The sequence below is a fragment of the Plecotus auritus genome (genome assembly GCF_963455305.1).
Source record: "Plecotus auritus genome assembly, chromosome: 9".
NCBI lineage: Eukaryota > Metazoa > Chordata > Mammalia > Chiroptera > Vespertilionidae > Plecotus > Plecotus auritus.
This window is the reverse complement of record NC_137783.1, coordinates 138,254,830-138,280,077: the sequence shown is the minus strand read 5'-3', so window position 1 is coordinate 138,280,077 and position 25,248 is coordinate 138,254,830. Positions and strand designations below refer to the sequence as shown.

Genomic DNA, 25,248 nt, shown 5'->3' with positions numbered 1-25,248 from the left:
TGGCCTGCCTGGTCCCTGCACAAATCTCACCCACTGCCAAGGCTCTGGGCAGTCAGGATGGGGAAAGGAGGATGAGAGATGAAGAAGAGGGAGGAAGGACCTCACCTTGGCTAATGACAGCCTTGCGGTGACTCCCATCCAGATTGGCCCTCTCGATGACGTGGTGCTTAGCATCCACCCAGTACATACGATGCCCAGCATAGTCAATGGTGAGGCCATTGGGCCAGAAGAGATGGGTATCGGCAATGATGCGGCGTCCAGACCCATCCATGCTAGAGGCTTCGATGCGGGGGGTGTTACCCCAATCTGTCCAGTAAATGGTACTGGGAAGAGAGAATGGGACATTGAGAGACAGGCAGTAGAGGGTGGGTAGTTAGCTGGGATAGAAATAGGCAAGGGGCTTTTTATCCAGTAAACACAAGGGACCCCAACTGGCAGGAGATACATTTTGTTTGGTCCAGAGAGTGTTTTTTAACTGTTTTCATTTAAATGTCTCTAGACAGGGCATTTATTCATTAAGCAAATTTTTTGTTTGCAATATCTGCTATGGGGAGGGCACTATCTTAGGCACTGGGAGTGCAGCAGTGAACAACAGACAAAAATTCCAGCCCTCATGGAATTGACCACCTAACGTAATATTAGAACAGGAATTTCTCTGTCACATTCTCCACAACTATCTTTTGTATTTTACACACATACACAGACATAGTTTCTAAAATAGCTGACCTACAACTGCAGGATCTTAGAAGACACTCCCCTCAATTGACTGCATTGAATTTTCAAAAGCCAGAGGCTAACAACTTCCATTTCAGAAGACTTTTCTTCTAATAATAAAGTTATTTTTAATTAGCTGAACCTTATGAGCTAATAATAAAAAATAAACACCGCCGAAACCGGTTTGGCTCAGTGGATAGAGCGTCGGCCTGCGGACTGAAGGGTCCCGGGTTCGATTCCGGTCAAGGGCATGTACCGTGGTTGCGGGCACATCCCCAGTGGGAGGTGTGCAGGAGGCAGCTGATCGATGTTTCTCTCTCATCGATGTTTCCAGCTCTCTATCCCTCTCCCTTCCTCTCTGTAAAAAATCAATAAAATATATTTAAAAAAAAAACAAAAAAAAACACCTATAACTTAATTAATGTGTTATGCCATTTAAAATTCATCATCTCATTTAATCTCCACACAGCTAGGAGGTAAGAATGCTTCATATCACCAATGTAGACATGAGTAAATGGAGGCCGAGAGAGAGAGATAAACTAACTACCCTAAGTCCAGACAGCCAGCTCCTGCAGAGCCAGGACTCAAAGCCAGGTGTGCCTGGGTGCAGAGCCCATGCTCTTAAAACCCAAAAAAGTCTGGCCCAAGTGGCCTGGGAACTGTCCCTAGAGGTTGCAAGAGGGATTTAGGAACTGAGACACAACTCACTCACCCCTCCATGGGGTGCAAGGCAATGGCCCGAGGCTTCTCAAGGTTCTGCCAAAGCAGCACCTTCCGGTGGGCCCCGTCCAGGTTGGCCACCTCTATCCTTGATGTTCCTGAGTCAGTCCAGTAGAGTTTGTCGTGGACCCAATCCACAGCCAGGCCTCCTGGTAGAAAGAGGCAGTGGGAAATTGCTAGGGATCCAGTCCGGGTTATCCATGCCAGAGTAAACTCTGGCACGAAGCAGTTTCTTGGGCCAGGCAGTGTATTAACCATTTTTTTACATACACTTACATACATTTAATCAGCACAGCAAGTCTGTGAGCTGGCTACAATAACCCATGAAGATGAAGAAAGTGAGGCACAGAAAAGTCAAGCAACTACTCCAGATCATGCATTTCCTCCTCTTAGCCAACCCTATTCCACTTCCTGAATTCTGGCTCCCTGAACTACACCGAGGGTCCTACACTGCACTGGCTCAGCGATTTGCAAATTTAGCTTAGGCAGTTCAGAAGATCCATTATTTGAGTCAACTTGTGCTCAATACTGAATTCCAATCCACTTCACCTGCTTGTACAATGGCCCGAAACTGCCAAGTAAGCTGTGATTTTTTTTTTCCATCTGTAGACATTTGGATATACACTGAGTGGCCAGATTATTATGATCTCTGAATGCATAATAATCTGGCCATTCAGTGTATATCCTATATAATAAAAGGCTAATATGCAAATTGTTTCCTCGACCAGGAGTTTGATCAGCAGGCAGGCCGGCCAACCGCCCATGTCCCCTCCCCCTGGCCAGGCTAGCCGGACCCCACCCATGCACGAATTCATACACCGAGCCTCTAATATATATATACTAGTGGCCTGGTGCACGAAATTCATGCATAGGGGGAGGGGGTTGCTCCTCAGTCCGGCCTGCACCCTCTCCAATCTGACCCCTAGAAGGATGTCCTACTTCTGGTTTACAGGGATCGGGCCTAAGTCAGACATCCCTCTCACAATCCGGGACTGCTGGCTCCAGCCGCTCACCTGGCTGCCTGTCTGCCTGATTGCCCCTAACCACTCTGCCTGCCGGCCTGCTCGCCCCAACTGCCCCCCCCCCCGCTGGCCTGCTCACCCCCACCTTCCCTCCCCACTGGCCTGCTCACCCCCAACTGGCCCCCTGCTGGCCTGCTCACTCCAAACTGCCCCCCCTGCTATCCTGATCACTTCCAACTGACCCCCATTGACAGCCTGCTCACCCCCAACTGGCCCCCCTGTTGGTCTGCTTACCCCCAATGGCCCCTGCCATCCCATCCTGGCCTGATCACCCCCCAGCGACCCAAGGTCCCAGCCCTCCTTTCTTTTTTTTTCAACACCTCCTTGAGCGGAGGCCAGGGCCGGCTGGAAGCAAGTATCTAGGATTTATTTATCTTCTATAATTGAAACTTTGTAGCCTTGAGCAGAGGCCAGGTTCGGCCAGGGTGGGTGGGAAGCTTGGCTTCCTCCATTGTCGGGGCAACCCAAGCCTCCTGCTTGCTCTGTGGCTGCCACCATCTTGGTTGGGTTAATTTGCATACTTGCTCCTGATTGGCTGGTGGGTGTGGCTTGTGTGCATAGCGGAGGTATGGTCAATTTGCATGTTTCTCTTTCATTAGTGTAGATATATATACACTGAGTGGCCAAATTATTATGCGTTCAGAGATCATAATAATCTGGCCACTCAGTGTATTTATCTGGTTCAATCAGAATACTCTTCTTAAAAATATTTTTTTTTTATGATTTCAGAGAGAAAGGGAGAGGGAGAGAGAGAGATAGAAATATCAATAATGAGAGAGAATCATTGATCGGTTGCCTCCTGCACACCCTCCACTGGGAATTGAACCAGCAACCTGGGCATCTGCCTTGACTGGGATTCGAACTGTGACCTCCTTGTTCATAGGTCGATGCTCAACCACTGAGCCATGCCAGCCAGGCAATCAGAATACTCTTAATACCAAGCAATCAAAACAAATTTCAGAATTAAGCTGGATGCAAAGCTGATATAGAAATTTAACTGTCATCCATAAAGCTCTGATTTCAAAGGATTGCATTCATCATAATGGTCTCATTATTCTAACTCATTGACCTCAATAACAAGCAAATGACAAAAATCTGAACCTATAAAATTAAAGTATACTAACAAATGTTATCAATATTAGTTCCATGCAAAATTTCACTGGAAGAAAAAGATGTTCTGCTGCCCAAGGTTTACAAATCTCTAGCCTGATCTATCTATGGTGACTTCCCAAATGGTGTGGACCTGCCCCACCCCACAGAGCCTGGTTTCCTACCTGGGCTCTCGAGCCCCGTAGACACAACCTCCTCCACGTTGCTACCATTGAGGTTGGCCCGCAGGATCCGGTCCAGGGTGACATCTGACCAGAAGACAAGCTCGCGCCGGTGATGGAAGTCAAGGGCGATGGCATTCTCCAGGTTGTTGAGCAGCAGTGTGTACTCAGAGCGGTGCGGCAGCACCTGCCGGATGTCGATGCGATTGGCGAACAGTAGCACAGGCTCCGGCCCTGGGACATGGCATAGAAATGGGGCCCCCACTGGCCTCCAGAGCTGCACCCTCAGCATGCACCCCAGCTTCTGGGCTGACAGATGGCACCCCTGGTCCATTAGGGCATATCCCAAGCTGCCGGCATCAGTACTAACAATTTGGGAGCTTCTAAAGTGTACTCCCCCAGCCCAGCCCACCGTATCCCACCCCAGCAAGGCTTTTTGGAGGGCCCAAAATGCACCTCACAGCTCCGTTTTCCTGAGCTGAAAATATTTCTAGCTCTCAGCAAATTGCTGAGCACTGGAGCACCTGGCTGTCTCCACACTCAGACTTCTACCCACCCAGCCAAATGCCAACAACCCTTACCCAGAGCCTTGCAGCTGCGCCGGTCAGGCCGGAGTTCGTAGCCTGCCTCGCACCAGCACTGGAAAGCCCCTTCGCTGTTGGTGCAGCCCTGGCTGCAATAACCTTCCTCGGCACATTCATTCACATCTGTGGGGACCGGGCACGTCAGGAGCTCTTTTTTCTGCCATCCTCACACCCCCACTCCCTGGCTGACTAGTTGTTTCCCTGCCCACATGCCCATCTATTTTCTAGATCTAGTGGGAAGGCTAGATAACAAGTGGTTAAGGGCTTCAAAGTCATGCAGACCTGGGCTGGAATCCCAACTACTCACCAGCTCTGTGGCCTTCAATGAGTTACTTAACCTCTCTGAGCTTCAGTTTCCCCATGTGTGAAATGGAAGGGACAATCCCTACCTCTTATGGTTATTGTTATGGTGAAATGAGGTCATGTCCGTCAAATGTCTGACCCATGGGAAACACAGCTGCCTGTTTGCCACCCCTGCCCAGCATCCTGGCCCTGCTCCAAACCAGTCCCAGCTCACCCTGGCACATGTGCCCGTCCTCTGTGAGCCGGTAGCCGGTGTGGCAGGTACACTGCACTGCCCCCCGCACCATCTGGCACTTCTGGGAGCAGCCACCGTTGTTCACATTGCAGTTCTCCTCACCCGTCCGGGGCCCTGTGCCAGCCAAGCCAGAGATGGGAGTTGAGCCCAGAATCCTCCCCCAGAGAGCCAACTTGGCATTCCACCTGGACCACGAAGAACAGCTCCTGAGGCTGCTGGAGTCCTTAGGGAGGATTCTCTTTGAACTGTATGGGTGGGGTTCAGCCACAAACCATGGGCCAGGCCCGCCCACTAGGGACACTCACGGCAATTCTGCTGTGGGCTTTCATCGCTGTTGTCACCACAGTCATTGACCCCATTACACAGCTTCCTCTGGCCAATGCAGCGCCCATTCCAACACAGGAACTGGTCCGAGGCACACTGGGGGCTTCCTAGAGAAGAAGGGAGGGAAGGCCGGAGGGAGGGTCAGGTCACAGCAGGGCAGAGCTTGGGTCAACAAAACGATGGGAGCCTGTCATTTTCTAAGGCGAGCTGGAGACAGATGAGACTCAAGGTGGGAGGGTCGGGGTCCCAGGCAGGAAACAGCTCAGACAGGGCTGGCTAAATGTCTGCATTTGTTTTCTCCTCAGGACATCACAGTGGATGGTGAGGATGTGGGACAGAATGAGAGTGTATCTGTGTGCCCCGCACCTGGTGTGGCTAGGGGAGTGGGGGTGGGAATCTCAGCCACAGAAAGCCGTCCTTGCTCACCAGGCCAGAGCATCAGGCACTGGCTGGGAGGCAATTGAAACCCATAGCCCTGATATTGTGTTACAGGCCATAAGGATACAGGTCAACAAATGCACCTGGATTTGACACTGGTAACTGAGAGAGGCAGGAAAAATCCTGGCCGTGAGCAAGATTGATTAAAGCATCTCCTTGGAATAGCAACTGTAACACCCTCTTTCCGCCTGTCCTTCACCCCAACTATAGGCTAAGGGGTCTGGGGGACCCCTACGGGACTCTACCTGTGTTCTCACAGTTCTCTTCATCACTGTTGTCTGCACAGTCATCCTCCCCATCACAGCGCCAGGACAGGCGGACGCAGCGGCCTGACCGACAGCGGAACTGTTCGGCTGTACACATGGAGGTGGCTGGCAAAGCAAAGGCCTAGTGAAAGGCTGGCCCCATTTCAGCCCAACGCACCACCCTGCCACCCAAAATTGCATTTTTCTAAAAAAAAATTGATTTCAGAGAGGAAGGGAGAGGGAGAGGGAGAAACGTCAATGATGAGAGAGAATCATTGATACGCTGCCTCCTGCACACCCCCTTGGGATTGAGCCCACAACCCCAGCATGTGCCCTTGGCCAGAATCAAACCTGGGACCCTTCAGTCCATAGGCCAACGCCCTATCCACTGAGCCCAACCAGCTAGGGCCATGCCACTCTTCTTGACACCAGTGTCCTAGTTGGCCTATGGGGCATCTTGGTGTGAATTAGAAAACGGTGCCCTTTCCTCAAGACACTTTACTGCCATCTGCTGGAAGACGGCCAGGATGAATATATAAATCTATATAAGTGTAAAACATATGTCTATGATGTGACTGGCATCCGTTTGGACATGGTGCCTCTGTGCAGTGCACAACCTACACAACTGTACTTGGTGGTTATGTCTAATCTGTCCTCATGCTTTGTTGGTGGTGGATTCTTTGGCTCCACAGCCCCTCTCCTTGCTTCTAGCACAGACCTTCAGCACTGTCCCCCACTCACTGCAATTGCGCTCGTCAGATTGGTCATCACAGTCTGCATCGCCATCACAGCGCCAGCCTGCGTTGATGCACAGGCCACTGTCACACATGAACTCCCCAGAACGGCAGGGCTGGTGGGAGGCTGGGGAAACACATCAAGCCTCTGTCTCTAGCCAGTCTGTGCAGTGTCCCGTAGCAGACCAGAAAGCCACAGCCCTAGCATTTGGGCTCCTCCATCTCTGCTCAAGAGGAACCAGGGAATCCAGAAAGTCCCCCACCCCCCTGTGCTCCTGCCCCAGCTGGCACCTGTGCCTTGCCAACCCAGCCTGGCCTCCTCTCTTCCTCCACCCAGCTGGCTAGAGCACTCACAGCAGTCAGACTCGTCAGACCAGTCTCCGCAGTCATCATCGCCATCACAGTGGTAAATGTCGAGGATGCAGCGGCCGTAGGCACACTGGAACTCTTCCAGGTTGCAGGGGGGTGCTGGCACTGCTGAGGCTGGAAGGAAGGAAGGCAGGGGTAGGGAGGGGAATACACTCAGGTCTGGGCAGAGGAGGGGGCAGGATGTGCAGGCAGAGTGCCTTCCTCAAGTGAGATGTAACCAGGCTTCACTGAAGATGGCCCTTGTAGACTCCCATATTCAGGTGGACCAAAAGGAGACCTCCCTTCCTATCTGGGGAACCTGCTTCCACCCAAGCTCAGTCTAGGAGAAGCTGCTTCTTAAGAACCCACTCTCCTTGCCCACTATTCATGCACTCCTCAGCCTGGCCCTCAGCCCATGTGACAGAGCCCTCTGCCCATCCCAGCCCAACAGCAGAAGGTCTGGGGCCACTCACGACAGCTCTCCTCGTCAGAGCCATCTTTGCAGTCGGTGTCACCGTCACAGTACCAGTGCTCAGCAATACAGCTTCCATCACTGCAGCGGAATTCCTTGTCAGAGCACTTGCGCATGTCTGGGAGATGCAATGGGACAGCAATCCTGAGGGAGCCCTACAAGCAACCCTCTTAACCTTCTCCCTGATTCTCACCCTCACTGATCCTGGGGAGGTCTGACTTAGCTGGCAAGACACCACGGATTCAGTGCAGACTCTCTGGGGAAAGCTGAGGCCCTAAAGAGACTGGGCCTCAGGCTCCTGCTCCGTGATTGCTGGGGGTCTGGAATGCTCTGCCACTCCTCCTGCCCCCTCGTGGACTCCCCCTGCCTTTCTCCAGCTACTCCAGACACATAGATGATACCTGGGCAGTTCAAGGTTGGGGCAGTACTTGAGTCATTGCTATGCTCTCCTCCCACGACCAGGCCAACCACTCACCACACTGTTCATCGCTGTTGTCCCCGCAGTCATTGTCACCATCACAGTGCCACAGGCTCCGGATGCAGTAGCCGTTCTGGCAGGGGAACTCGTCCTCCTCACACTCCCGGGGGGCTGTGGGCAGAGCAGTCAGGCTACTGCAGGCAGTGGGGGCATTGCCTGGGAGCCCAACAGATAGCCTTGCGGAACAGAGCAGTCAGGCAGCTCTAAGGACATGGTTGGTGCCTCTGTGCAGTGCACAACCTACACAGACTTGTCTTAGCTCCTGCTCCCTAGGGATCAGGAGCAGGTGGCTGTCTTGTGGAGGGTGGGGAGAGGACCTCCTCTGGCCACTAGAGGAGGTGACGGAACGGGACCAAGAGCTGAAGACCCAAAGGCTGACATGGGCCTGGGGACATCACTTTCTGATTGAAAATCCCCTCCCAACAGAGCCAACAGAGCCCGCCTGGCCAGCACTCACGACAGTCCTGTTCGTCTGAGTCGTCCTCGCAGTCGTTGTCCCCATCGCACACCCAGGAGCGGCGGATGCACTTGCCATTGTCACAGTGAAAGTCAAGAGGGGAGCAAGTGGGCAGCACTGAGTCCCAGGGAAAAAGAATGGAAAAAGGAATCAGTGTGGTGTACTTATTCAGACAGACTCAACAGGGCTGTCTGAATGACAGTCCTTCTCCAGATTCCTCTGCCTGCCCCCAGCCGATGGAGAAGCTGAGCAGAAACTGTAGCAAAGAAGTGAGAGAATTAGCAGGGCATGGTGGTGAGGGGTTCACGAGGCAGAATAGCCCAAGGAACTCAAAACCACTAAGAAAGTAGTAAGAAGAACACGAGCAAGAGAAAGAAGTGTATTTTTTTTTTCTTTCCTCTTGTTAAATGATGATTGACACATCTGGGCTCAATTTCCAGTTCTAGAACTCATTACTTATCACACTGAGCAAGTTGAGTCCTCTCTCTGAGCTGTAGGTTCTTCGACTGCACAATGGGGATAATTATACTCTGCTCACAGAGGGCTCATGTGAAAGTGCTACATGAAAGTGAGCCATTTACCATCATCACAATTAGCTGAAATGGTTAGTGGTAATAAGGTCCAGATTGTAGTTTCATTCTTATTAGACTAATTAGCCACCTTCAGACATAGCTGCCGCAGGTTGCACCCCTGAACCCAGACAACTGACTCAGCAGTGCTTTTCTATACATCCAAGACAGGACCCTCTAGCCTGTTGTGCGAATGTTATTACACTAGAGCAGTCGGCAAACTGCGGCTCGTGAGCCACTTGCGGCTCTTTGGCCCCTTGAGTTTTTAGCAAAGGCCAGCTTAGGAGTACCCTAATTAAGTTAATAACAATGTACCTACCTATATAGTTTAAGTTTAAAAAATTTGGCTCTCAAAAGAAATTTCAATCGTTGTACTGTTGATATTTGGCTCTGTTGACTAATGAGTTTGCCGACCACTGCACTAGAGGAAAAGAGAGACTTAAAGAGAATATATTTCTTTTTTTTTTTTTTTAAATATATTTTATTGATTTTTTACAGAGTGGAAGGGAGAGGAGGGATAGAGAGTTAGAAACATCGATGAGAGAGAAACATCGATCAACTGCCTCCCGCACGCCCCCCACTGGGGATGTGCCCGCAACCAAGGCACATGCCCTTGACCGGAATCGAACCTGGGACCCTTGAGTCCGCAGGCCGACGCTCCATCCACTGAGCCAAACCGGCTTTGGCAAAGAGAATATATTTCTTACAAAGTTTATGTTATTGAAAAAGATGTGATTATATAGGATATTAAATAAGAAATGAATAATCTACATTAGTATATTGTATGCACATAAAAAATGCACAAACATGCAATACACATACACATATTCACATACAAAGAGACCTATTTAAAGAGACTACCTGTAGTTCCAAGGGTGTCTTCCTCTATACTTATTTCAAAGTTTATTTGCTTGTTTTTAAAATATACTTTTATTGATTTCAGAGAGGAAGGGAGAGGGAAAGAGAGAAACATCAATGATGAGAGAGAACCATTGATCAGCTGTCTCCTGCATGACGCACATGGGATCGAGCCTGCAACCTGGGCGTGTGCCCTGACTGGGAATCGAACTGTGACCTCCTGGTTCATAGGTGGATGCTCAACCACTGAGCCATGCCGGCCTGGCTCAAAGTTTGTTTTATTGGATGTATATCCATGGGAACTAGGGAAAACAAGGCTTGGAGCCATATATATTATTAGGAAACCACCCATCTGTCATTTCTATCACCCTCACAAGAATCCAAAGATCTGAGCCTGATGCAGCTGATGCACAGAAAACGCCATCAGACTTGTCTTAGCTCCTCTCCCCAGGTCCCTCTTCTACCACTTCCCACCGTTCAGTGGGGAGATTCTTACTACATCCATCCTCATCGCTGTGGTCCCCGCAGTCGTTGTCTCCATCACACTGCCATTGGGCGGGGATGCAGGTACACTCGCCGAGGGCACTCACTGCACAGGTGAAGTGGCTCCGACCACAAGCACACTCGGGGCTGCTGGCTAGGCCTGGGCAGAGACAAAAGGAAGCAATGAAGGCTCAGTTCTCATCCAACCAAAGCCCATCCCAGGGAAGAAGACAGAGGAGCCAAGTCTAGGACCACTGTCTCCCAGGTGGACGTGGTGACACTGAAGGGAGATGCAGACCACGGAATGGTGGCTTCCTCTCCTCCAGGCACAAATGGTCAAGAAGATACCCTCTGTCTCTAGGCTTACAAATAGTCCAGGTACCCCCTTGCATGACAGGCTTTCTTTCTTTCTTTTTTTAAAAAAATATATTTTATTGATTTTTTTACAGAGAGGAAGGGAGAGGGATAGGGAGTTAGAAACATCGATGAGAGAGAAACATCGATCAGCTGCCTCCTGCACACACCCTACTGGGAATGTGCCCGCAACCAAGGTACATGCCCTTGACCGGAATCGAACCTGGGACCCTTCAGTCCGCAGGCCAACGCTCTATCCACTGAGCCAAACCTGTTAAGGCATGACAGGCTTTCTTATGTGGCACCCACAAAGACTCAGAGACAAATGATGTCACCTGGAGAGTTGGTGCTTTTGGGATAGAGGAGCAGGGGACAGAAGGGGTGAGGCAGATGCGACCTCCATGTCCTTCCCTTCCAAACGAGGTTGAGATATAGATGCTTTGCCTCTGAGCAGCACCAGGCCCTTGGTGTGGGCCAGGGAGTGCAAGAAATAAGAGTGGAATTAAAATGCTGGACCCCTTGTGGGATAAGGAACCCATAGGGAAACTGCTGTGAGTCCTCCCCGCCAGAGCTCACTTTTGAGACGGGAAACCATTTTTGAAAAGGAGGAATGGGGCCCAAGGAGAAGGGGACCAGGCCACCTCAGGACACAGTGAGTGGAGCCACTCAGAGCTTTCCTGTCTGTGGCATAGGCCACAGCCTGGAGGAAGGATGGCAGAGGCAGCCCCTCCCCCAACCTCAGCAGCACGCAGCTGGGCTTCCCTATTGAGTCTTGAGCTATCTGCCTGGCCAAGTCCCATGACCGGCTGCTGTGCCCCCTCCCCAGAATGCCCAGCAGGATGCCCTCGGATGGCGTGTGAATGGCTCAGTGCCCCCTGCTCCAGCCTTAGCTGGAACAAAGGGTTCTGCCAGGGTCACTCTCCCCCTCCCAGCATTCATCTACCCGCTGGGCTGCTGCAGCTGGGAAAGAAGGGGGCCACCCCTCATTGCTCATTTCTCCCCCTTGCTTTCTTCTCCCCTTCCTCCCCTCAGGCTGGGCTGGAGCAGGAAAGGAGTCAGCTCCTAAATTGCCACCCCTCTTCCTTTCCTATTTACCTAGCCATCCTCTCTATCTTGGCTCATCTCCTTGATGTACACCCTCGCTGCACATTACAATTACTCAGTCTGGCTTAGAGCTTAGGATCTGGAATAAAAGAGTGTATTGCTCCATCCTCCAAAAGCAAGGAGAGAGCCCTAGGCCCCTTCCTCTCCACTTCAACCCCAAGGGTGAGTGTGAGCATAAGGCAGGGTTCCTAACCCAGATGAACATATGGGTGGGTGGATGGATGGATGGATGGATGGATGGATGGATGGATGGATGGCATGGGCATCAGTGAAGCCCTGAAATTACAGGCAAAATGTACATTTCTGGAGTAAGGGACCACAGCTCTCGTCAGATCCTCAGCTGAGACCTTGACCTCCCCCTCCACATGCTGAGAATCAGCTGCCCTGAGAAAGATGCAGGATTTCCTGTGGAAACAAAGGAATCCATTTGAGACCTGCAGCATCTCCACATCTCACAGGAAAACCTTGTTCCAAGCCCAGTATCCCTGTCTCTCCAGGTCTCTCTGTAAGTGTACCACACACAGGGAAGCTGAAGACCCAGCTGCCCAGCCCCATAGGCTTGGGCCTATTCTGAGAGCTCTGAGAAGGGAGGGATGGGGGCTTTTTCACTCAGACCCTGAGCCCCACAGCCTGAGGAACTTTTGTAGTGTGACCAGCTCACCAAGGCTATAGGCACTACTTTAGGGGACTTTGGCTGGATGAAATAGCAAAGGCTAAGGATTCCAGAGGACTCCATGTGGTGGGGCTCTCCAACACGCTGACCCCTTCATGGGGAGGAATGGAGAAGAGGGAAAATCAGAGACATCTGGCAATGCATGATGACATTTCTGGTTGTCGTGATTGGCGGTATTTCTGGCATTTAGTGGATAAAAGCCAGGGATGCTGCTAAATATCCTACAATGTACAGGACAGGCTCCACAACAAAGAAATTATCTGGCCCAAAATGTCAATAGAGGTTAAGAAATGCTGCTAGCTACACACAGCAGGAAGTGGGGCTGTACCAACAAGGAATTCAGGGTGAGGGGGTGACAAGAACAGAGGAGGAGGGAGAAATTGGGGGGAGGGGAGAGTGGAAAAGCACGGGCCCTGGAGTAGACAGACCTGGGTTCCCCTGACCAGCTGTGCGACCTTGTCCAGATCACTTAGCTTCCTAAGCCTGTTTCCTCGTTTGTAAAAAAAAACACACAAGGATTGGACAAGAAGATAAATGTGAAAGAAGCTAACCTCATGCCTTGGAGCATCAAAGATGCTCAGTAAATGCACGTATGGGGAAGCAGAGGCTAAATTTTCCCAAAAGGCCTGGATTTTAAGAACAGGGAGAGCAAGAACAGCAGTATCCTGCTGCTGCAGGCAAGTCAGGGGAATACTGAAAGAAAAGAGGAGCCTTCAGCGCTCCCCCCTCCCTGCTTCTTTTTAGGGCCCCACCCCCACCTTTGTCTGAGTAATAGCAAAAGTCCTGATTTCCCGTGCAAACTTCAGGAACAAAGCATTCCATCGGGTGGGCATCCAGTTAGTTGCAGGCGGCTGAAGAGTGGCGACTTCCTGCATGTCAGAGCAACATCTGAACGGCAGCATGTGAAGGCCAGGCAGCCACCAACCAGGCAAATCCTTGGCTTGGGCATTCATACAGTAAACAGACATATTATACTGCAAAAAGTCAGCTCTTCTGGACAACTGCTACCCCTCTGGGATCCCCGGAGGTGGAATTCTGCCTTTTCACTCAAGTCCTGGCTGTGATTATAAAGGACAGCTTTTAACCCTTTTTAGCTGAAAGAATGGTGAGTGGAAAAAGGAAACAAATGGCTGCGGGTGGCAAAACGCAGTGCTCATTTTAAGAAGTGTTAAGTTAGAAAACTCAGCTATGCTTCTGGCCTTGAAAGTTATTGGCCAGCCACACTGCAAGCTCCTATTGGCGTCCAGGGTGTGGGTCCTTCCACCTAATTCGACTAGGACAGTGGTCAGCAAACTGCGGCTTGAGAGCCACATGCGGCTCTTTGGCCCCTTCAGTGTGGCTCTTCCACAAAATACCACGTCCGGGCCCGCATGTACAGTGCGATTGAAACTTCGTGGCCCATGCGCAGAAGTCGGTTTTCGGCTCTCAAAAGAAATTTCAATCGTTGTGCTGTTGATATTTGGCTCTGTTGACTAATGAGTTTGCCGACCACTGAATCAGTTTTAGGAATACAATGTGCTCCTAGGGCCTTCCTGAAAGCTTAACTGAAATCTCAGCCACCTTACCAATTTCTCACTGTATTCTTTTGTAGGAAAGAAGGGAAACTTCCCTCTGGTGTACCAGACTGTGTACAATGTGAGAGAGCACAGATTCTGGAGTCAGAAAGACTAGAGTTCAAATTCTGGTTCTACCATTAACTGTAACACTTTGAACAAGTTAATTTATTGCCTCTGTGCCTCAGTTTTCTCATCCATAAGATAAGAATGGTAATAGTTCTACTGTAAGAGGTTTTACAAAGATTAAATAACTCATGAAAACTGCCTTGCACAGGGCTGGCACACCTCAAAAGCCTCAGAATATTACAACCAGCATTTACTGAGTACTTACCAGGTACCCTAAGCACTTTCCTAAGTGCTTTTCATATGCTATGTCATTGAAAGCTTTCAACAACCCAGGGAGGTGGCACTGTTGTTATTATCACTCCTTTACAGTTGAGGACACCGAGCCTCACAGGTACTAAGGGTGGGAGCCAGCATTCACACCCAGGCAGGTCAGTTCCAGAGCCTCTGCTCTTAATCTCTTCATTATACTGCCTTCCAATAATGGTATTGCTATTATAAGAATTTTTAAAAAACCGTTAGGTTAAAAAAAGGGGATTTATAACACTGAGACTTCTGGGTCCCTCTCCTTTATGCATTCTTGATTAGCAAATAGGCGATGCAAGTATGAATCTCAAGCAGTGACCTCTCCTGGTTACTTCTAAGACCAAAAAGCAATTTCCCTTGCCCTCAGGTAAGGAAGTGGAACAGAGACAGTCTGGAGCTCAGGTCCTTTGAACCAGTGCTCCAGTGTTGTGTTGGTCCCGAAAGGAACAGGGCTCTGACAACAAATAATTATATTTTGTTGTTTTTCTTTACAGCTTTCAAGCTACTTTTGCATACATTCTTGTGTCATCCTCACAACAGCCCTGAGTTAGTTACTGTAGTGCCCATTTAACAGATAAGGCCACCTGCTTTGGCCAAGGTTATGGGGCGAGTACGACAGCCAGGATGCCAGCCCCATTCTGACCCCTAGACAAGCGTTCGTCTTGTCATATGATCTCATAATCTGGACTTTCAATAAGCTTCCCCACTTACACTGATGCACAGTCAAGTTGGCGAGGCACTGCTCTCCACCATCCCACAGAATGCCCGGCTGAAGGGGGACCACACCTGTCGCTTGGACAGTGACTACACAGCCACAGAACAGCTTTTTCAAGTTGAACTGGAGATGAGAGACTTAAGGAGTGTCCTGTGATTGCTGGAATGTGACAGCTATCCCGGTGTAGAGGGATGTCAGTGGGAAAGGGAGGACTCATTACTCATATAAGTGAAGGATTTTTTTTTTCTTTTGTTGTTGTTGTTGTTAGTTCTCACTGGAGGATATTTCTTCCATTGATTTTAGAGAGGGTGGAATGGAGGGGGGAAGGAGAGAGAGGAGAGAGAGAAACATCAATGTGAGAGAGCCACATAGATCAGTTGCCTCCCGCATGCACCCTCAATTGGGTTGGGGAACCTGTAACCCAGGTATATGCCCTTTGAGTGGAAGGAATTGAACCTGGGGCCGTTCGCTTCTTGGGCTGAAGCTCTAACCACTGAAAATGCTGTCCAGGGCGGATGTTTTTCTTATAACAGGAAGCTCTCCTCTCTTCTCCTGTCCACTAGTGGCAATAGTGAGGATATAAACCTTATTTGATGAGGATAAGTTATATGAAATGACCCTAAACTACATCCAGGCCAATTGAGGGACCAATTCACTGATTTTGGCTCCTTGGGTAGCTAAATCAATAAGCTACCCATCACTAAAAGGGATGCCCATGTAGCAAGACAAAACTGACAACTGAAAGGAATGACAGCAAAGAACCACATGGAAATGGATCTAACCTTGTCCAACAGATACGTGGAATCTGGAGAAAGCTGGTGCCTATAAATAGTCCCTTTTTGAAAGGACAGAGCCTGCACAGAAAACATCAGAAGCAACACCAAAAAAAAGGTAAATGTAATTGGTCCTTGTCATAAGAAATAAGAAAGCTTCAAAGAGTAGAAAACATCAGAAACAACACCAAAAAAGGAAGGTCAGGAAATGAACCCTTTCCTGATGCTGTCCCACCTGGACTCACGTGCCCCAGCCAAATTAAAAGCCCCTACTCTGCGAGCCAGGGGCCCTTTGTGCTTCCTCCTCTGGTGCATTTAGCATACTGATAGGATTATTGTTCACTTACTAGACCATAAGCCTCTTGGCAGTTAGAATTGTGTGATCTAGAGTTTTGTATTTGCATACACAGTGCATAGTTCAATGTTTGGTATATAGTAGATGGTCAATATAAGTGTGTAAAATGAATAAATGTATCAATAATACATTCCTCTAGAGCAGTGGTTCTCAACCTTTCTAATGCCGCGAACCTTTAATACAGTTCCTCATGTTGTGGTGATCCCCAACCATAAAATTATTTTCGTTGCTACTTCATAACTGTAATTTTGCTACTGTTAATGAATCGTAATGTAAATATCTGTAATGTAAATCATAATGTAAATATCGCGACCCACAGGTTGAGAACCGCAAGCAGGGTGGCCTAAGACCATCGGAAAAAACAGATATTTACATTACGATTCATAACAGTAGCAAAATTACAGTTATAAAGTAGCAATGAAAATAATTTTATGGTTGGGGGTCACCACAACATGAGGAACTGTATTAAAGGGTCGCGGCATTAGAAAGGTTGAGAACCACTGCTCTAGTTAGAGTCAAAGGAAAAGAGAGGCCTAGAATATCAGAAATCAAAGTAGTTATTTCCTATCCAACTTGTCAAGAAAATAGGAATCTGCCCTAACCAGTTTGGCTCAGTGGATAGAGCATTGGCCTGCGGACTAGGGGGTCCCAGGTTCGATTCCGGTCAAGGACATGTGCCTTGGTTGCGGGCTCATCCCCAGTAGGAGGTGTGCAGGAGGCAGCTGATCGATGTTTCTCTCCCATCGATGTTTCTAACTCTCTCTCCCTCTCCCTTCCTCTCTGTAAAAAAATCAATAAAATATATTTAAAAAAAGAAAGAAAATAGGAATCTTCTTTTTCAGATGGCTTCCTAGTCGGATCCAATTTACTCCCTTCCAAGAGTTCCTTTGACTCACTGTATTATCAGACTGGGATACCACCATGCTATGACTATTTTTGTCCCTAGATCCTTACCTGGTTGGTTTGAAAATCTACCTGATGAAAGCTTTCCTAATAGGCCCTCTCAAAAGGGCCATGCCATCAGATACCATCAGACACATGATCACTAGTCCAAGCAAGTTCAATCCTCTCTTGCCACTCAAACACAGAAAAGAAGTTCTTAATGGTCAACCTCCGCTGAAGTTATGGGGCAGAAGAGCATAATGTTAAGCTCATGGGAACAAAACTAAGTGAATTCCTGGCTATCTAGCCCTAGGCACATTTTGAAATATCTTTATACCTTACTGTCTCATCAGGAAAATTGGGATAACAAGAATCCCTACCTCATATGAATGTTATGAGAATTAAATTAGTTAATTCATGAAAAGCACTTAGCACAATGTTTGGCACATACTAAGCTCTCAATAAATGATAGCTCTTGCTATTACTATTTTAGAATACTAGTGACACGATGCACGGATTCATGCACATTGAAAGGAAATTAATTAGAAAATGGCCAGCGGGGTGGGGCAGAGCGAGACGGGCCGGACACGCCTTGGAGCCAACCTCCCGTGGTCCCTCCCTGGCGTCCCTCTGGCAGGTGTGGCCCCTCCGGCAGGTGGGGTCCCTCGGCCTGGCCTGCAGGGATCAGGCCAAAACCAGCTCTCTGCCATCCCCCGAGGGGTCCCAGAGTTCAAGAGGACACTCTGCAAAGTTGCTGTTGTACAGGGTGTGGAATGCAAATATAAGTGTGCAATAAACCAGATTCAGGGCTGACAGTGCCCCAGCAACAACATAACCCACAGCCAAAGGTGGAATCGTGCAGCCCTGCAAGGAATTGCACTCCTTCCTCTCTGGTTTTGGGGTGCATCACCCAAGAACCGCTGCTGCCAAGTCACTGCAGTTTGGCAGCTCCTGCACTGAACGTCTGCCCCCTGGTGGTCGGTGCACATCATAGTGACCAGTCAAACAGACACTTAGCATATTAGCCTTTTATATATATAGATGACTCAGAACTGTCTTATCTAGCCACACCATAATGTCAGGGCTGGAGATGTCTAAAAACCCTACTGTGTGTCACCTCAATGAGTTAAGTTGGTGGTATGACCAACTATTGGAAGAGGTGGAAGATGGTGGCAAGAGTTCTGCTTTATTGCCTTTTTCTGGAGGACCTCGCGGCACCTGGTGTCCTCCATCCTTGCCTAACTTATCATCAACCAATTCCTAGGAGGCAGGTATAGAAAAGAGCAACCTAAATTCAGAACCTGTAAGTTATAGAGCAATTAAAAAATGGATTAGTTTCCTCTTTTGTAAAATGGGGATAATGATACCTATTTCATAGGGTTGTTGGGAGGTTGAAATGAGATAATACATATGAAGTACACAGTAAGCAGCTATTTTTGTTGTTATTGCAGTAGTCCCTCCTTATCTGCTGTTTCACTTACCCGCAGTCAACAGTAGCCTGAAAATATTAACTGGAAAATTCCATAAATAAACAATTCATAAGTTTTAAATTGCATGCCATTCTGAGTAGTGTGATAAAATCTCACGCCATCCGCTGCATCTGTCCAGATGTGAATCATCCTTTTGTCCAGCATATCTACGCTGTACATACAATATAATTAGATATTTTGAGAAAGAGACCACATTCACAAAACTTTTATTATAGTGTATTGTTACAATTATTCTATTTGTAATGGTTGTTAATCTCTCACTATGCCTAATTTATAAATTAAACTTTATCATAAGTATGTAGGTATAGGAAAAACCATAGTATATATAGGGTTTGGTACTATCCGTGGTTTCAGGGGATACCTGGGGATCTTCGAACATATTCCCTGTACCCTTTGAGAAGAAGAGGGGACTTCTCCATTATTATTAACATCTCCATACAGGTCCTCAAAAGTCTACTCACCCTGCCCATGAGTTCAGTCAACAGATTTCACAAGTCCAATAGGACTTGAATGGGGCTGTGCTCTGTGAGGGCTATTCAAAATATTGCTTTCCGCCTCTCCTCCCCCCAGAAACACAAGTAAGACCTGGCTTCAGGGAATAACAAATCACATATCCCTTTCTGGGAGTCTTTAAAAGCCTCCGTCTACCCTAAGTAATTCTTTATGCTTTAGGATTCCCTGGGAAGGGAGGTGTGAAAACAAAGAGGCGAGGTCAATTTAAGATAAAATATGGATATTCCCCACCTACATCTTCTGGGATAGCTTTGATATAAAATATTCTGTTCTAAGTATAGGTTAAAGGATTAACAATTTATGCTCTGGATTCAAATCCTGACTCACTCAGCAGCTGTGTGACAGCAAATGGCTCTGGGCCTCAGTTTCCCATCTGCCAGACGCCTAACAGTGCCTACCTCATAAGTATACTGTGAGGAGTAAATGTGATAACACATGCTATACATTTATCACGATGCCAGGGATATAGCAAAAGACTGAAAAATATTAACTACCGCAGAAGCACATTTGTATTTTTCAGAGCACATGTCCCAGTTTGTGGTGCAAAACTGGTCACCAGAGGAGATCATTCCCAGAAAAGGAAAAATTCTCATTTGAGGGAGATACACTTTAGAGCCATTCACTCTTACTGCTCTCTGAACCTGCGCTGAAACTTCTTGTTTAACCGGCCCAGGGTGAGGGGGCAGGGAGTAGAAAAAAGAGAAGGGAGCTCCCCTTTCTTCTAGACTTATGGATATTATAACCAGACATCTGTATTTGGTTTCCAGACAGAGAAACTATCTCTCGTCCTCATGCATGCCCAAAAGGTGGTGGCAGTCAAACTCCCAAGGCGGGGGCCAACGTAGGGGACATTGGAGTACTTCCTCCACCCCCACTGCAGGCCTGCCTGGCCGGAAGTTGAGCTACTGAGCTTGGAGAGATCACTGGAGGCCCTGGCCACTTCAAAGCTAGGTGTCTCTCCCAATGCCCTACTCTGTACCTGTCTGACCCTATACCCAGAGAGGGGGAGGGTCCCTCTCCCCCAAAAAGGCTCTGCCTGGAGCCAGGAGCTTCCCAGCCCCAGAAAACTTCCAGTGATAAATTATGCAGCAGCACCTTTGTGTCGCGGCCTCTCAGCCAGATGGGTTCGCTCCCAGTCTTTTGTTTCCGGCTCTGCTTGCAGCTCTGATCCTCTGCTCTGCACAGAGGTGAGGCGAGGAGCGCCCTTAGGCCAAGTCAGGGCTTGTAGCAAGTCCCAGCAAGGCTTTCTCAGCTGGGTCTCAGGCAGCGCCCTTCCCTTCCTCGCTCTAACCTGAGTGAGCAGGGGAGCAGGGTGTTAGGGACGCTTACAGTCAGTCCATTCAGCTGTGAGCAAGGATGGAAATGCCTACGTGCAGTGAAAGAATGAAGTTCGCTCCGAAGGGCATAAGAGGCGCCCAGGGGCACCTAGGATGTTTGCTTCTTGCTAAATCAAAAACGCAGAGCAGAAAATGGAGTCAAATGACTGCCAGGGAAGTGAGAGAATCGGCTCTTTTTCACAGCTGCTCTTGGTTACAGTCAACTTTCCACAACCCCCAGAAACATCACATCACTGGCACCAAGTTAAAAGGAAGAAACAAAGAGACAACAGGGGTCAAACTTTGGGGTGGAGGAGGTGGGGGGTGAGTCGGGGACTTGAGATCCACATCAATTATTCCTTGAACACTGACAAGATTCCTGATTGAAGATGGTAGTCACGAAGGAAGGCGGCTCCACAACAGCCCAGCCCCCAAATTGGGGCAATTACTACCTTATGAGCTCTGGGGCCTGACTCCTTTCCCAGGCCAGTGGGAGGGACAGCTTGGAATTCTAAACTGTTCCAGCTACAAGAGACCTCAGCCAGCACCTCTCACCCCAGGTCACAGCAAACTTAGAGTGAGGTGCCTGGCTGCATCCCTGACCTCTGGGCTTCAACAGGGAAGCTCCCAGAGGAAAGCCCCATCTCCCAGGGGCTCTCCCAAGACAATCAAGGCAGAGTGGGCTCCTAGACTCGCAGTACAGCTTAATGGGCCTCTTTTCTGGAAGTGTGCACAGGAGGGAACTATGCTTAGGTTTCATTATGTTTTCAAGGGGGGAAAGAAGGAGCAAGATCTTTAAAAGAATCAAGCAAACAAACAAAAAACCCACACACAAAAAACACACAGCTGAAATGAATTAAGGGCTAAGCCTCATTTTAGCACATGACACTAGAATAATGATTTGTTTACCTGGCTCCCACAGTCAAAGGCAAGAACCATCTCTAATCCACTTATGCAAGCTTGCTAACAAACAGCTAATATTTATTCAGGCCTATAGTAACACAGTAGTTGTCAGGTTCTCTACTGAAGAGTTTGAATATACTATTATCTTATTTAATTTTTACAATAATTGCATGTGATAACTTATTACTGCCCTCCACCACCACCACCCCCCCCCATTTACAGATAAGAACCCTGAAGTTCAAGGATATTAAGTGTTTTGCACAGCGTTACCAGGAAGTACCGAGATTCAAACCCAGGTCTGCCTGTGCTTCTTAATCACTGTGTTCTGCATGCAGTGATTAGATTAGTGCTTGACAAATGTGCATGTGCAGAATGAATGAACAAATGAATGGGTATAAAGTTCAGTTTAAAGAATGCCCCATGAGTGTGCTGGCGAGAAAGGACCCCACCCTGCCAGCTCTAAGCTGGAGGAAGAACAGCAAGCCCAGGCATTCATCAGAGCTATTTATAGGGCTAAACCCAGGCTCTGCCAACCAACCAGTCAGCACGAAGTCTTCCTTGGGACACTGAGTCCCACCAGGCTGAGCTGGGGAGAAAGGCTTCTGATGGTGAAGATGACACGGTAATCCAGACACAGACTGGGGCCCAGATACCCCATGCCTAGGCTACTGTAACACAACTCATGGCTAAGTTGCATCAAGGAATGTAGAAACTGTGGTTGGAACAAGATTAAGAGACCTAGTCAACCAAGGGTATGGAACTGTCTCGTAATTATGAGATGTGCCCAATCATAATAAAAGACAAGACTACTTCTTAAAGCAGTCCCCAAAATGCTCTTCCTGAACAGGAAGCCCCAAGTATTAACCTTCTCTTCAATGCAAAGCAACATAGCCAATCCCTCCCATTATCCTTCTTCTTGGGGATCAAGGTTAGCAGTCAATCAGTAGAAAGCGTGAGCAAAGACCTATAAAACACACCCTGTCCTCTGTGACCTCCTGTGTACTTTGCTGATCCAGAAGATGGACATGCCCAGCGTGCTCTGTATCAGACATGGCCAGACTTGGTTCCCTTGCACCTGTCATTCTTAATACCATGTGCTAGTCCCAAAGATGTTATCTGATATTCAACAGGGACAGAAGAGGAAATCCAAAATCAGTGACAAGCCAAGCATCTTTTACAAGTCCAATAAGATCAAGGACAAGGTCAACTACTAGTAAGCACCATGACAACCGCCGGATGGGAAGGAGACAGGTCTGAGCTCCACTCTATTGCACTCATCCTCATAAACAACCCTCTCCCTACCTAGTTATTCCTAGGCAGAATTTTCAACTTTTCACTTACCTGCAAGAAACCTCCAAGATAAACATGGTTTCCACTCTTCAAATGGTGGTGGAGGGTTTCCACCTCAACCCTCAGGAGAAAAATACCTAGGACCATTATCAGCACTCAAGTTTGCTTCCAAAATTTTTAAGGTCGGAGTTTACACAGGATCAAGCCAAACCCACAGGCTCTAGGAAAAGCCCAAAGGACTAGCATCCAAATAGAACCTTAAACTTTAGTGTCTTGAATTCAGTCCGAGCTAAGGTCACGTCTGCCTAACTGATCTACTATGACGCACTGTCTTCTCCCTGAGCCCCTGGAACAGTTTTAGGAATCTTTGTGGTGGTATTTTTGGTTGAGCAACTGCTCACTCTCACTGGTGAAGCATTGAATCTGTCCCCTCCAGGCCTCCAAGGATGGCTCATTATCAAGCCAGGTGAAGTTTACATCTTCATGCCATTGACTGTACTTACACATGTGCACAGAAAGTCTCCCATGCTTAGGAGGTTTCCATTAAACTTTTTGTCCTTAAAAATAACCCAAAAGAGTTACAAAGAACCATCCCATCCTGTGTGTGTGTGTGTGTGTGTGTGTGTGTGTGTGTGTGTGTGTGTGTGTGTGTGAAGCATTAAATACACACACTTCTCTACTCCATTCTCAATGGAGATGTAGTGTATGCAGTTTTGACAGCTCTGGAGCAGTAAAATCCTCTTGGCCAGTCTCAGCCCGGAACCTTCCAGCTCCCTTTTCCCTAGGGCAGAAGGCGACAATCTCCTCTCTGGCTTTGTTGGTATCCGTTTTAGCCACCCCCCCCCCTTTTTTTTTTCCAGTGCCTTGCCATTTCCCTTGATCTTTTTCAAAACTTCCTCCAGGGGGCCGAAAGGAAAGTTCCATCCCCGTCCCTTGCAGCTGAAGGGGGAAACCCCCAAAAAGCATAGCTGTCCCTTTAAGGGGCCCATGTGGTGGGAAGAGCAGCTACATTCCTACCCCAGTAGGGCCGCTGTCCCGACACGCCAAAGAGGCTACAAATAAACCTTCGCGGAGAGAGCCCGGGAGGGGCGAGCACAGCGCGAAGAGGAACGTGGGTCGGCCAGGCTACTGCTCGGAGAGGAAGAGCGGAGCGGAGAGAAAGAGCTCAGTCGGCGTGAGAGAGGGCATGGAAAAAGTCATTTAAAACCCACGGGTAGTTTAAATAACACCTTAGAACTCCGTTTGGGATGTGAAGGTAAGACAATCTTTAAAACAAGTGCCCAGGCATCTCCATGCCCTCCCAGGCAAGTTCCGAAATCTGCACTGATTATTTCCACACGAGCTCCCCTACCTTAAAGAAAGAACCGGCGCAAGGCCAGGGTCTACAGACCCTCCATGCCCGCCCCCACCCCTCACCCGGGCTGCAAGGAGAATGGGAAGATTCGGGTCTCCCCGCCTTTGAATAGTGGTGGGTGAATAGAGTTGGGGTTCAAAGATCAAAGAACTAGAGGCAGTTGCTAAACCACAGGGTGCACCCACGGTCCTAGGCAGTTGAGGAGAAATAAATTCCATCCGAGCCCTAATCGCACACAACAGTTGCGTACGGGCACCACACAAGTTATTAATGAGGAGCAGATGAAGCAGCAGTCCCGCTGCCATCCGTCCAGCTCCCCGGAGGACCACCGCGCGAGGGTCGCCGCGCGGGCCGGCCGGGAGGCTGCCTTCGGAAGTTCGGCGATACCCGCCCCCGGCCCCTGGCCAGGACAGATCTGCGGGAGTCTTCCAGCAGTTTCTTCCCAAAGTCCCTTCTCTGCCCCCTTTTCAACCCTATCCCCCTCTCCGCCCCTCCGGGAAGGATCTAGGGCAGGGAGCTGATTGGTCGCAGCCAGGAGAGGGAACCCAAAAATACTACTAAAGGGAGGTGCTGCAAGCAAGCAGTGTCCAGAGACCCTCGGAGGGAGCGAGGTCTGCAGTCCGAGGAACTGTCCCCCCGTAGAGGAATCCCCAGAGCTCATGTACAGATTCCACTGGGGCCCCTCTCCGCGATCTGCCGACCCCCGCCCCCTGGAAGGAGGGATATTTAGAATTTACGGTCTAGCGACCATCCTCCCCCGCGTCCCTTTCTTCGCACACTTTCATTCGCACCAAGGACACAGAGACTCTACCTTAACCTGAAAGGGAAGCAGCCCCCAGCTCTTCAAAGAGCAGCGAGGGCAGGCGCACGAGCGCCTCGGATCTGCCCCAGCCCAGCCCAGTCCCAGCCCCAGCCCGGGCCCGGGAGCTCGTCCACCACTCCCCATCTGGGACTTAGGAGCTGGGGGAGCTCGTGCTCCCCTCCCCGGCACGCAATCTCTGGGCTACTGCTTGGACAGAGGGCGAGGGGTCTCAGGCCCAGCCTGCGCCGTCCCGCTCCCGGGATCTGAGTTCTGCAGCGGCTGGACCCAGGGACAAACTTTCCCCGGGGGCCGGTCGGCGCGGGCGCGGCGGCGCCGCTTACCGTGTGCGCAGAGCAGGGCGCCAAGCAGCAGCGCGCCCCACGGCCGCCTCATGGTGCCGCCGCAGCCTCCGGCGCTCCCTGCCGCCCGGGGGTCCCGCTGGCTCCCGCGGGACGCGTGGCGGAGGGTCCCCGAGGGGAAGCGTCCCGGTCCACCGTGGTGGGCGCACCCCGCAAGTCGCTCTCCGGCCTCTGCTGCCTCCAGT

At 49.4% G+C, this 25,248-nt stretch overlaps 1 protein-coding gene across 2 annotated transcripts in view; it reads right to left on the bottom strand.

The window, feature by feature from the left end:
* Positions 1 to 25,248, bottom strand: part of LRP4 (LDL receptor related protein 4) — a 53,054-nt gene extending 27,806 nt beyond the window's left edge. Inside the window, exons 1-14 of one of the 2 annotated variants that reach the window (XR_013959115.1) lie at positions 25,046 to 25,235; positions 10,269 to 10,415; positions 8,346 to 8,462; positions 7,886 to 7,999; positions 7,412 to 7,528; positions 6,945 to 7,073; positions 6,598 to 6,717; positions 5,857 to 5,982; positions 5,155 to 5,280; positions 4,829 to 4,963; positions 4,309 to 4,434; positions 3,731 to 3,961; positions 1,427 to 1,583; positions 106 to 323 (exon numbers count right to left, since the gene is read on the bottom strand). Coding sequence is in view for 1 of the 2 variants with exons in the window: in XM_080642837.1 (XP_080498963.1) it covers positions 106 to 323; positions 1,427 to 1,583; positions 3,731 to 3,961; positions 4,309 to 4,434; positions 4,829 to 4,963; positions 5,155 to 5,280; positions 5,857 to 5,982; positions 6,598 to 6,717; positions 6,945 to 7,073; positions 7,412 to 7,528; positions 7,886 to 7,999; positions 8,346 to 8,462; positions 10,269 to 10,415; positions 25,046 to 25,097 (1,915 nt within the window). In the remaining variant the exon portion in view is untranslated. Of the gene's footprint in view, positions 1 to 105; positions 324 to 1,426; positions 1,584 to 3,730; positions 3,962 to 4,308; positions 4,435 to 4,828; positions 4,964 to 5,154; positions 5,281 to 5,856; positions 5,983 to 6,597; positions 6,718 to 6,944; positions 7,074 to 7,411; positions 7,529 to 7,885; positions 8,000 to 8,345; positions 8,463 to 10,268; positions 10,416 to 25,045 lie in introns of both variants that reach the window. The other variant, XM_080642837.1, reaches the window with a different exon arrangement.